The sequence below is a fragment of the Aureobasidium pullulans genome (genome assembly GCF_000721785.1).
Source record: "Aureobasidium pullulans EXF-150 unplaced genomic scaffold scaffold_8, whole genome shotgun sequence".
In the NCBI taxonomy this organism is placed as follows: domain Eukaryota; kingdom Fungi; phylum Ascomycota; class Dothideomycetes; order Dothideales; family Saccotheciaceae; genus Aureobasidium; species Aureobasidium pullulans.
Genome location: NW_021941028.1, coordinates 803,866 through 815,654, shown reverse-complemented (window position 1 = coordinate 815,654; position 11,789 = coordinate 803,866). Strand labels below are relative to the sequence as shown.

At 52.9% G+C, this 11,789-nt stretch overlaps 3 protein-coding genes across 3 annotated transcripts; 2 read left to right on the top strand and 1 right to left on the bottom strand.

The window, feature by feature from the left end:
- Positions 1-2: 2 nt before the first annotated feature.
- On the bottom strand, positions 3-5,865 carry M438DRAFT_365013 (clathrin heavy chain). The gene is made up of 5 exons (XM_029907760.1): positions 5,645-5,865; positions 5,574-5,594; positions 5,491-5,517; positions 2,265-5,438; positions 3-1,977 (listed from the first exon to the last, which is right to left on the bottom strand). The coding sequence occupies exons 1-5, from the start codon at positions 5,681-5,683 to the stop codon at positions 205-207; spliced, it is 5,034 nt and encodes a 1,677-aa protein (XP_029761216.1). The 5' UTR covers positions 5,684-5,865; the 3' UTR covers positions 3-204.
- A 257-nt stretch (positions 5,866-6,122) lies between these two features.
- Positions 6,123-7,384, top strand: M438DRAFT_345227 (translation initiation factor eIF3 subunit). The gene is made up of 4 exons (XM_029905404.1): positions 6,123-6,210; positions 6,275-6,363; positions 6,419-7,107; positions 7,161-7,384. The coding sequence occupies exons 1-4, from the start codon at positions 6,195-6,197 to the stop codon at positions 7,174-7,176; spliced, it is 810 nt and encodes a 269-aa protein (XP_029761215.1). The 5' UTR covers positions 6,123-6,194; the 3' UTR covers positions 7,177-7,384.
- Positions 7,385-10,984: 3,600 nt separating this feature from the next.
- M438DRAFT_261996 (DNA glycosylase) lies at positions 10,985-11,692 on the top strand (the record flags this gene model as incomplete). Its single annotated transcript, XM_029899790.1, has 2 exons — positions 10,985-11,494; positions 11,528-11,692. Coding segments are annotated over 2 exons (675 nt in total), but the record flags the coding sequence as incomplete, so codon positions are not given.
- Between the last annotated feature and the right edge of the window lie 97 nt (positions 11,693-11,789).

Genomic DNA, 11,789 nt, shown 5'->3' with positions numbered 1-11,789 from the left:
AACGCCCCTCCATAACTGCCTTTTGTCTGCTGCTGCAAGAATTTCAATCGCTGCAAATGCGATTCTTGTCATCTCGCATCAAAGTCTACAAGCACACCCCTCATCCTCAACAATGCGCTGGAGTGTGCATATCCATGCCGTAGCCCTGCATATGCACCCCATCCGTTGCCAAAGTCCCCGCTTCTATATTACTGTCTTCCGAATTCATCTGAATCCTCCAAATCCTGTGGGTTGGAATCCAGTAGGTTGAGGAATCACGCCGTTCGAGTACGGCACAGGGCTCGGCGCGCTTGCGACAGGTCCTTGGGTAAGCATCAATCGTGATCCTCCGAGGATGGGTGTGTTGTCCTCCTCAGTCTTCTGAACAGTCTCCTTTGACTTGCGCTCCTCATTGTCCTTCTTGAGCTGATCGATGGCCATGGCCTGTTGTGACATGTAGTTGATCATGAAGGGCATGGTGAAGTCGTTCAAGCCGTGGCGCCATGAAAGCTCCATAACAACGTGCAGAGGGATGAGGTCGTAGCAAGCGTAAAGCATACCGACGAAGCACTCACGGCTGCCAATGTCGACAAAGTAGCGGAGGAGCTCCTCGACAACCTCGCCCTTGCCTGACATGGCGGCAGTCTCGATGGCGTCCTTGAAGAGCTTGTCTTGCTTGGACAGAGCAATCGATTTGTCCCATCTCTTGGTCTTGCGGTAGATGTTGGCAGCGATCTGTCTGAAGAAGACGAGATCGTGCTTCTCAAGGCGCTGAGCAAGAGCGACAGCCTCGTAGTTGTCGTAGTTCTCAACAGAGTCGCGAAGAGTCTTGTAGTCCTCCTCCTCGATGAGCAAGTCGTTGATGGCATCGTTGACAGCACGCTTGTTCTGGGTTTGGACGTTGAGAAGGAAGGGCTTGATAAGAGGGATGTTGTCAGACTTCTCGAACATACGCACAACGCGGTTAACGTCAATGCGAGGAGTCAGAGATTGGAGAAGATCGGTAAGGAGGGAGGGTTGCTCCTGGAGGTAGAAGTTGAGGGCCTTGTAGTAAATCTCCAAGTTGGCGACCTTGACAACAGTGTCCTTGAAAGAGTGGTGCTCCCAAGCATCAGCAGCACGCTCCATCATAGCAAGAGCAGCGTTGTCCCATTCATCATAGTGAGCATATAGGAAGACAAGCTCGGGCCACAGGTGAGCCTCCTCGCAAGCGCGGATCATCTTGGGGATATTGATACGGCCCCAGAAGATGCGGAGATGTTCCATGACACGCTCAGGGTGGTACTTAGAGAGGGCAATACCCAACTCGGTGAACATACCCATGTGAGCGCGCTCGAGACCGAGACCAGCTTCCAAAAGCGAAATGAGCTCATCGAAGTAGCCGTTGTACTCGTACTGCTTGACAAGATCCTGAAGCTCCTCAGCGTGCACAATCAAGTTGAGACCGCAAATCTGGGCAAGACGGAACTCCTTTTTGGCAACACAGGCCTCGTTGACCTGCTTCCAGACCTTGATGTTGTTAGCCTTGCGGGCACACTCAACAGCAGCCTGGTAGTCCTCGAGGTGAACAAGGGTGGTGGCAAGCTTGGCCCAGTTGGAGATGCTGGAGAAGAAGATTTTGGCAGCCTCGTGGAAGCCCTCCTCGTAAGCCTTGTCGCCCGAAGCCTCGATATCGGCAACGTTCGAGCTGCGAAGGAAATCCTCCAACTCGTTAAGCTGGTTGGTACGGGCAAAGGAGAAAGCGAGAGCAGTGTCGATGGCAGCTTCGCGCATGGTCTTGCGGGCCATACGGAGGAACTTGATAAGATCCTCATCCTTGCCAGCGTGTGTGGCAATCTCAATGACCTCGTTGTAGTTGGAGGGGTCTTCAGCACGGATGTAAGATGTGACTGAATCGCTGATGCGAAGACCATCGAGCTGAGCCTTAGCGACTCTGCTCCAGACCTCAGGAGTGTCGACCTGGTCGGCGTAGTCTTGGGCACGATCAATGGAAACGACCTAAGAATGAGAGTTAGCAATTGTATCCTGGTAATATGACAAGGAAATGATCAGTGAGCAGGTCTCCCGGGACACGTGCGCAAGCTCTGACAGCTGTCACAATGCACGAACAACGTCTCGTGAAGGACGTGACCAAGGAGAGCATCGATCGGTTGCATCGAGTCGTCGGCTCTCACTGGACACGACCTTGACTGTAATTTGTTTGTGCATTGCGACAGCTATCAGACCCCTTCTCTGGAGCGAGGAAGGACCGTGAGACTGTCTAGAATAGAGGGGTAGGTACTTACGTGCTCAACCAGAACGTTAGTAGCAGCGGTGTGGTTGCCGTGCTTCTTGTAGATCTCGAAAGCCTCCTCGTACATGCCAACCTCAATACATTGGGAGGCAATGTCCTCGGGACTGTACTCGGAAAGGTTCTGAATGTAGTTTCCGACACGAGCACGGTCAGACTTGCAAGCAGTGAGCATAAGCAGGTTCTGGAGGTTAGCGTTGTCGCTGAAGGCGGAGGGCTCAAGAATGATCTTCTCGAGAAGCTCAATCAGCTCAGTGGGCATATCAGCATCGATGAAGGCCTTGACGGCGATCGACACACGCTCAGGGTCTTGCGACTCGGGAACGGCAGTGGCAATAACCTGGTCAACAAGAGAGCGACGGTGCATGTTGTTGGAGCTGAGAACGTAGTTCCAGATCTCCAAGTCCTCACGCTCGAGCAAGTAACGAGCCTGTGCTCTGAACATGGCATTGTCGTTGGTGATCTCAATAAGCTCGAGGTCGTTCTGGCCCTTGCGGTAGGCAATGTAGGCGAGGTTGGGGTCGCGCTTCTCGCAGTATTTACCAACAATCATGGTGTCGTACATATCGTTCTCCTTGAGGAACTTCTCAGGATCGTTGTTGCTGTCAATGTAGATCTTGGCAAGAGCGTTGTAGACAGCTTGCTGTGTGTTGCCAGCTTGAAGAGTGGCTTCCAAGAAAGGCAGCAAGAGCTTCAGGCGGTTTCTGGACTCAACTTCCGAGACAAGCTCATCAATAGGAATGACAGTCGAGTCGACCGAGCCCAACAGGTTCTTGATTATGTTCTCGTCACAGTCGACATCAAGCAGGCCACCGATGACACCAGGAGTTCTGCCAGGGTTGACACGTTGGACGTAGACCTCGATAGACTTGAAGTGCTGGTTCTTGTAGAGGTACAAAACCAAATCGTGAACAAAGTTGAAGCGATCGCAAACGATGATCAAAGGAAGTTGCTCGGTAAGGTTGGCTTCCTTCAAGAAGTTCTTGACCTTCTCGGCGTTAAAGTGGTTAGATTCTCTGCAGACACGTTCCACTTCTTGGATCTGGCCCATTGTTGTGGCGGCTTCAATGTACTTGAAGGTGACCTCCTCATCCTCGCTCAAGTTGACGATACCACCGAGGTAGTAGTAGAGACCCTCGGCAGTTCTGTACTTCTCGAGAAGGGCAATGATGCGGTGAGGACCGAACAGGTCAGAGTACTTCTTCGAAATGTTGATAACGGCGGCGAGATTTTGGCGGATGTTAACCTTCAACATCTCGTCCAAGCACTCCATAGAAAGCTCGAGAGTGAGCTTGCCGAAGAAGTTGACCAAGAACTCCTCAGGAATCTTGTCAGACTGAACAATGACACGCTTGATGGCAGCAGGATCCTCGTAGTGCTCCAGAGCTCTTGTGTACAAACCAGCCTGCTCGCAAAGGGTGGCAACACGAGGACGATCGTAGTGGGTGAACATCTCGTTACCAAGGATAGCATCGGCGACCTGAGGAGCGTTCATCAAGTTCATCTCGATCAGGCGAGTCTGGAGAGGACCGTCCTCTTCTCTGTTTGCGGACAAAACATCGAGACCAAATGCAGTAGCCTGTTGGATCATGCCCTGAGACATGAAGACGTCGAGGACACGGGAAGTGTCGATGAGGTTGGCGTCCTCCTTGGCGAGAGCAGTAGCGAACTCAGCACCCTTCTCAGGGTTGACTCTAACGATGTGCTGGAGGAGAGCGTTGAAGTCCGGTGTGTAGCCAGTCTCCTTGGAGTATGAGAGGATTTGGTCGAAGTTACCGGACTCGGCCATGGCAGCAATAACCTTCTGAGGGCATCCGGCATCCTTGTAAATCTGCATAGCCAGGTTCAGGTCGTGCAGACGAACAATGTCACCGAGCTGCTCAGAGCAACCAAGCTTGCCCTCGCTCATCCACTTCTCAAGAAGGTGCTTGCGGTTTTGCTGAAGAACAGGTCTAGCCAACTCGAGGGTCTCGTGCTGGTTGAGCTTGCCCTTGTCGAGCAACATACCGAAGTATTGGAGGATGACCGAGAGCTGTCCAGGCTGGGCTTGCAGTGCCTTGAAGCGCTCGATGGTCTGAGGTGTGCGGAGGAAGCCATTGGGAGAGTTGGCAGCAGTCTTGGCGGCGTCGGCGTATTGACCGGAAGAAACGAGGTGTTCGAAACGCTGCTGGTAGAGCTGGTCAGCACCGGGAAGACCACCGCGCGAGGCCAGCTTGTAGGCGAGCTCGGCGTTCTCGGAGTTCTGCAACAGGTAAGGAATGACGGTGTTCTCGTCGAGGCTGACAGACAGAACTTGTCCCTTACGGTTGATGCCGACAATACCAGCAGACTCTCCGTCGGGACATGTGGTGAAGACAGTATCGCTCGAGATGCGGTTCATGAAGATGACAGTACCAGTCTCCAAGTCGTACAGGTGGATGAAGCCGTACTTGGTCACCAAGTAGATAACCTTGTACTTCTCCGAGACCTGCATCGAGACAGGGAAGTCGTTGGCGGCTTCTTGCGGGAAGTAGACGTCGACGGCTCTCTTGGGGAAGACGGGATTGCCTTGCTGGTGGTCGATTTCAACAACGTGGAGCTTGGCGCCTGTAGGAGTGCGGTTGCAGAAGGTGAAGACCTTGGTCTCTGCAGGCGCGCCCTCCAATTTGATGGTGCCGAAAGCAGCGGCGTGGCCCTCGATTGCCTGACTGATACCGCGGTCGCGAGAGTAGAGCTGCATATTTCCGACAACGCGACCCTGCTGCGACGAGATGGAAACGACAACCATCCACTTCTCGTCATGGCTGACTCTGTAGTTGATGATCTGGGAGCCCAAGTTGGCGTTGCGGTCGAACATCTTGACAGGAGCGGCCTGACTGGGATCAAAGATGTCCCAGTGGTAGACACTAGTCTCTGTAACCAGACCCAAGCTCTTGTCGCTGTACCACTTCCAGAAAACGACGTCCTCGTTCATGGTGGCCGACTTCAGCTTGGCCTTTGCGCCCAGGTCGAAGATTTGAAGAGTACGCTGTTGGGCGCGGAGAGCGATGATGTCCTTGGTCCAGTGCATGATGGCGTTGTCAGCCTTGATAGGGCGACGAACGACACTGTTGTTGTTCTTGAGGTTGACAATAACAACCTCGGACGAGGCAGTGTCGCAAACGCAGACATAGTTATCTGATTCTAATGTCTACAGATTGTGTGAGCGTTGGTCGGAGGAGGTCATTGGGTGATCGTCTTACACAGGAGTTGAAACCAAATGACTTGGGCTAGAGGATCGAGGTCAGTGATGTGGTGACGGAAGTATGGCGGCGGTTGAACTAACGTCAATGTTGAGCGATGTGAGCTGCGAGCAAATGTCAGTGATGGCCAATTGAATACAGTCGGAGGAATTACCTGTAGCAGCTCGGTGAACTTGATAGGTAAGGGCGCCATGGTTGTGATGTGTAGGCGGCTACCTCATCCGTTGGCTGGATCAGGAGCTTGTGTTGGAGCGTGGAGCCTGGGGGCAATGGCGGCCCAACTATTCGAAGGTCGTGGGTGCGTTCACTTGTAGGTATAAGGAAAGTCGTAAAGACGTCAAGCAAGGAAGCAGTTGCGGCGAGAGAGCGGGAGGGTCGGGAGTGGAATTAATGTGTGAGATTGGCTTGATTGCTGCTTGCTGGACGCTCCAAGCTGGGCGTTGGTGTTGACGACGTATTAAGATCCGGGGCGTCTTGGCGGGAGATGCGACCGATCGCTGTGCACAAACCTGCACAAAGCCAAAAGCAGCAATGCACATCTTTTTTCTCGAAAGAACAATAATTGGGCACCCCTCCACCCCGTCATCCCACCAACTCTCACATTTGACAGTCACACTTTCTCGTCGCAACAAGGACAAGGTTCCACTCGCCGCCCGGCTTTCATCTTACTATCGCATATCTACATTTTCTAATAAACCGCAATCATGGCTGGCAACTGGGGTATGTTTTCACGCCTCGCGCGCGCCGATCAGCTCTTGTACAACAATACTGACTGTCCAACCAGACGACGAGGAGTCTAGTGGCTCTTCCCCCAGCTCTCCCCAAATTATCGCCCGTCGCAGCAAGTTCGACGACGAGGAGGAGGAAGGCGATGTGAGTGCGACAACAGCCATACTTGCTGCCCAACAGTCACTAATCCACCGATCAGGTCCTTGATTCCTGGGATGCCGCCGAGGACTCGGAAGTCGAGAGAGAAAAGGCAAAGAAGGCCGCAGATGCAAAGGCCAAGGCCGAAGAGGAGGCAAAGAAGAACCACAAGTCCAAGAGTCAGAGAATAGAGGAGAGAAGGCAAGAGAACATGCGTAAGAGGCTGGAGGATGCCGACTTTGACAGCGAAGACGACGAGGATGAGGCCGAGCGTAAGGCCAGACTGCGCAGAGAGCAGAAGGAGTCCGACCTTAAGCACGCCGAGGATCTGTTTGAGGGCATCGGCGTCCCTGCCACCCGCAGCAACCCCAAGGCCATTACTGTCGCCGACGAGAAGCAGCCCGGCAACGCCATCGACCTCTCGGCCATGCCTCTGTTCAGCCCCTCCACCAAGGACCAGTTCGCCAAACTCCGTGAGGTCCTGGCTCCTCTTCTGGTACAGAACGCTAGAAAGGCTCAGTACACCCTGTTCATGCAGGAATTCGCCAAGGACATTGTCAAGGAGCTCCCCAGCGACCAGATCAAGAAGATTGCTAGTGGCTTGACCACCCTCTCCAACGAGAAGATGAGGGAAGAGAAGGAAGCAGCTAAGGGAGGCAAGAAGTCAAAGGCAGCCAAGACCAAGACCACTCTCGCGGGTGCTAGAAACCTTGAGACTGATACAACTGCCTACGATGACGGTCTCGACGAGTAAGTTGACTTGACGCTCTGCAGGCGTGTAACGATAGGCTGACCCTAGACAGTGACGACTTCATGTAAACGATGACCGAGGACCGAGGACTGGGAGAAACTCAAGCTTGACTTCGAAAGCACCGGGTTTTCCTTGTGGATAATGGATAGAGAGTACAAGAGGCATTTGAACAGGGCGTACTTCAAGGCATTGAATGCATGCTTCGATATGTTCTTGATTAGCAACATGGGCGTTTCAATTAGCTGTTAGACAAAAGAACTGCATTTTTCCGATCAATCTAGTTTGCAAATCGTACAGGCGTGCCAGAAGTTACGACTTCTACCAGTGGGTTTCCAATCATGATTTGCACTCAAAGGACGCTGTCGAAGTCGTCGAACAGTTCACGGTAAAGCACATGCAAGAGCGGGCCGCAGGGTCTTTGAACTTGTGGGGGCGGCGTGAAACGACGAGATCTCCGAATTTATTTTGTACGCGACTTTTTTTTTGAGCCACTTTCGCAGCAATCATCCACCCTTGTGCCTTTTGTGTAGGTCAACTCGGGTAGCATGGTCTGAATCGCAGTTTCATACAACATCCAATAATCCCGTCAAAATGGCATCCCGTCCCGAGGATCCAATTGCCGCCGCTGCCAAAGTTATTCGCATTATTCACGACAACCATACCGCAGCAAGCAGCTATCTGCACAGTCAAAAAGTCACCACCGGCGCGAACCGTGTCGAGACCAAGACTATCTTACAATGCATGGACCAAGATGAATACACCGATTTGCTCGAGGACCTGGACTCGTCTCAAAAGCTCAGCTTTTTTGACAAAGTAGCTGGTATGAACGAGAGGTCTTATTCTTCTCAACTGGATAAGGAGGCTGCCAAAAAGTACTTTGACGCCTTGAGTCTCGAGAGTATGGGTCTTAGCTTCAAGGATGTTCGCAAGGAAATCAAGAAGGCCCCGGCACCCATCACGACTCCTGCTGCGCCGTCAACTCCCGTTCGCAAACCGGTTGCTCCTTCAGCGCCCATCGCTCCTTCTGCCGCCGTCGCTCCTTCCACTCCCGTCGCTACTAAGTCTGAACCCGTCGTTCCCAAGCCGCAGCCCGTCGTAGAGAAGAAGGTGGAAGCCAAGAAGGCGCCTGCCGTTCCAGTCTCAAAGCCGCAGAAAGAGAAGGAGACCAAGAAGGAGAAAAAGGACAAGAAGAGAAAGAGAGAGGAAGACACTCCCAAGGCAAAACCCACTCTGCCTGATGTCAAACCCATAGGCGGCTCGGACAGAGCATCGAAGAAGCAGAAGATCGATCCTCCTCAGAAGAAGACGGTCGAAGCGCCGACGGATGGCTTGAATGCTACTCAGCGAAAGAGACAAAGGCAAAGAGAGAAGAAGAGACTGCTGATGGAGAAGATTGCAGCGGGCGAATTGCAACCTCTTGACAAGAAAGAGCCTGAGGCGTCTGCTGCACCATTGACTAGCAGCAATGGACAGGCTGACGGAGATGTTGATATGGGGAGCCCTGAGCCCGCACCTGCGGCCGAGATTGCCCCATTGGATAGCACTGTGCCAGCAAATTCTAAGACTAAGAAGGTTAGGAGGAGCAGGCACAAGTCTGAAAAGGCAAAGTCGAAGGCAGCTGAGCCTGAGTCCGAGTCTCTCCCTGTCACTCTCTCTGGATCTGAAGAATTATCTGCATCTCTACAGCCCCCGACGACCGAGACCATCGTGCCTGAAAACGCCGAGGTAGTTGATGGCAACAAGAAGGCACGTAGGAGAACTCGCAAGGTAAAGGCTGGTGAAGCCGCTGAGGTCCCTTCTACAGCCGAGTCGATCCCTGCAATTGACGAGGCTCCTACGCTTGAGTCAACTCTTGTAGCCGATTCAGCTCCTGTAATTGATTCGCCTCCCGCAGTCGAAAACGGAACAGAGCCTGCTGTAGATGAATCGTCAGAGGACGATGGTGATGAGGATGAGGATGAAGAAGCAGCACCAACAGAGGAAGACACCATGCCTGATTTCATTCGCCGTACTACTATGCCAGTGCCGGGCAAGCCGACGATCTCGACGAGCGCTGATAAGGAGCCAACTCCCGAGATCACTCAGGAACACTCTTCAGAAGAAAGCCCTTCGCCTACAACCAGGGAGACCAGTGTTTCTGCGGCCGAGGAGGTGGCAAGTCCTCCCCCTCAGCAGCAAGAGATAATCGAGGACAAGAAGAGCAGCCCTATCGCCACAAAGACAGAACTTTCTAAACCAGTTCCTTCGAGCTTCACCTCAGCTCCAGTACAGCCTTCAAAGAGACCCCAACTTTCGAACTCTTTCAGCAAGCCGCAATCGTCGTTCACCTCAACAAGATCCGGCTCATTCCAATCCGCCAACAACAAGAAGGCCGCGAACGACTCCTTTGCTGAGTTTGCTGCATTTGCTTCTGGCAAGAAGTTAGGCTACGATAGCAGCGACGATGATGACGATGAGAGTAGCAGCAGCAGTAGCGAGAGCGAGGATGAGAAGCCGGCGCTTGTCCAGGCTCGCAAGCCAAGCCCTATACAGCATGTTCCATACCAGGCACCTCCAGTCAGTTCGTCCTCTCAGGCTGAGCCTTCTGCTATGGATGTGGATACCGAGCCTGAAACGACACAAAAACACGAAGACCCTGCAGCTCCTGCCGAGACGATCGATGTCGTCATGACTAACGATCAACAAGATGCTAGTTCTCCTGTCGAATACCACGACTCTCAACCTTCAGCACAAGACGAAGCAGAGGGTTTCGCTGTGCAAGCCCAGGACGACAATGCAGTGACTTTCCAATCTTTCCACCAAACCGCCACGCCACAAGATGCGCCCGCACGTAGCCCTCTTCCTGAGATCCCTAATCCTGAGGATTTGATGGAATTTGGTGGATATCAACCAGCCAGCCCCGAGAAGAACGACGAAGCTACTCCCGCAGCTGAGGAAGAACAAACCAGTGAGCCTGCCAATCGTGAGACCCACGAAGGCCCCGAACTCACAAATTCTCCCCACAGCATCGAATTAGGCACACCATTCGAGAACATCAACAACAGCGTTCAAGAATTGGACAGTCATCCGAACGCAGATGAGCAAGAAAGTTCTTCGGAGGACGAGCAAGCTTCAGTAACTACCCAAGAACCAAACAATCTTGAGGGTGAAGTGGCACAGGCCGAAGGGTTGTCTCAGGTAGCTGGCACAGAAGGACCTGCCTTAGACTCGGATACGGAAGAGCCTGCTGAAGCCTTTTCCACTTCTATGGAAGATTTCCTTGCTGCATGGGAAGAAGAAACCGACAACTTTGAAGAAAGAATTGAACAGCTCCGGCAATTATTGGAAGAAGACGGTGACGGCAGTACAGAAGACAACAAGGATATGTTGGAGAAGTTGATGAACGAAGTCGAGCGTGAAGAAGAAATCTACAAATCAAAGACAGCAGCTGCTAGCAACGCCGTAACAGCTTTACCACAACTGGCTCGCGAACAAATTCAGGAAGTCATTGATCGCGCAGACGCAAGCTTTGAGCAAAGGGTGATGATGGTGAGATCGAGTCTGAGGGAGGAGTACAACGCCGAATCTGCTAGAGGTCAGCTTTCACCGAGCAGAGAGTTGGGCGACGACGAAATGGCGGATGCACCTGAAATGAAGGCCGAGCAGAACACCGGAGACCAGGACGCAAAGGTCGAACCATCAGAAACATCAACTTCTCCCGCGCCATCGTCTCTCGGCTGGTCACCAAGCGAAGACGAAGGTATCACGGAAAGCGCGAAGAAGGAAACGAAGCCCAAAGCACGCAAGTCACGTAAGTCACGTAAGTCGACAGGCGCGACCTCTGAACACTTCACTCCTTCGCCCAAAATCAAGAAGAAGCGTGTCCCGGCCGGCGTTTCTGCCGTCGTGTTCCCCAAGCTTACAGCACCTCGCTTTGGACTGATCCAGGAAAGACTCGCCAACGATCCTTTCCGTCTCTTGATCGCTGTGACTTTCCTTAACAAGACAACTGGCAGAGCTGCAGTGCCTATCTACGAGCAAGTGATGGAGAAGTACCCGACGCCCACAGATCTCGCAGCCGCCGATGTCAGCGACCTCAGCGAAATGATCCACAGTCTAGGCTTCCAGAATCAGCGCGCCAGAAAACTCGTCAAGATTGCCGAAACATGGATTGAGCAACCTCCGCAAAAGGGCAAGCTCTTCCGTACCAGAGATTACCCCAATCATGGCAATGGCCGCCAACTAAAGCCCACAGAAACTGTTGATGAAGACGTCAATGACTGTGCCGAGGTTGGCGCTCTTGAGATTGCTCACATCTATGGCACTGGAGCTTATGCTTGGGACAGCTGGCGTATCTTCTGCCGCGACAATTTCCGCGGCGTAGCAGAAGGCTACAATGGCGAAGGCGTACCCGGCTACAATCCTTCTTCGCAAGCCAAGAGCGAGTCTGACTTTGAGCCAGAGTGGAAGCGTGTTGTACCTTTGGATAAAGAGCTACGTGCATGTCTACGCTGGATGTGGTTACGCGAAGGATGGGAGTGGGATCCTTTGACCGGCAACAAGAAGCCAGCCACTCCCACTCTCATGCGCGAGGCCTCAGATGGTGTAGCTACCTGGGATGAACCCGTCGCCATGAATCCCCATGAGGAGGACACGAAGACCGTCAAGGAAGAACTCGAAGGTCCCAAGGGTCCCGACGCAC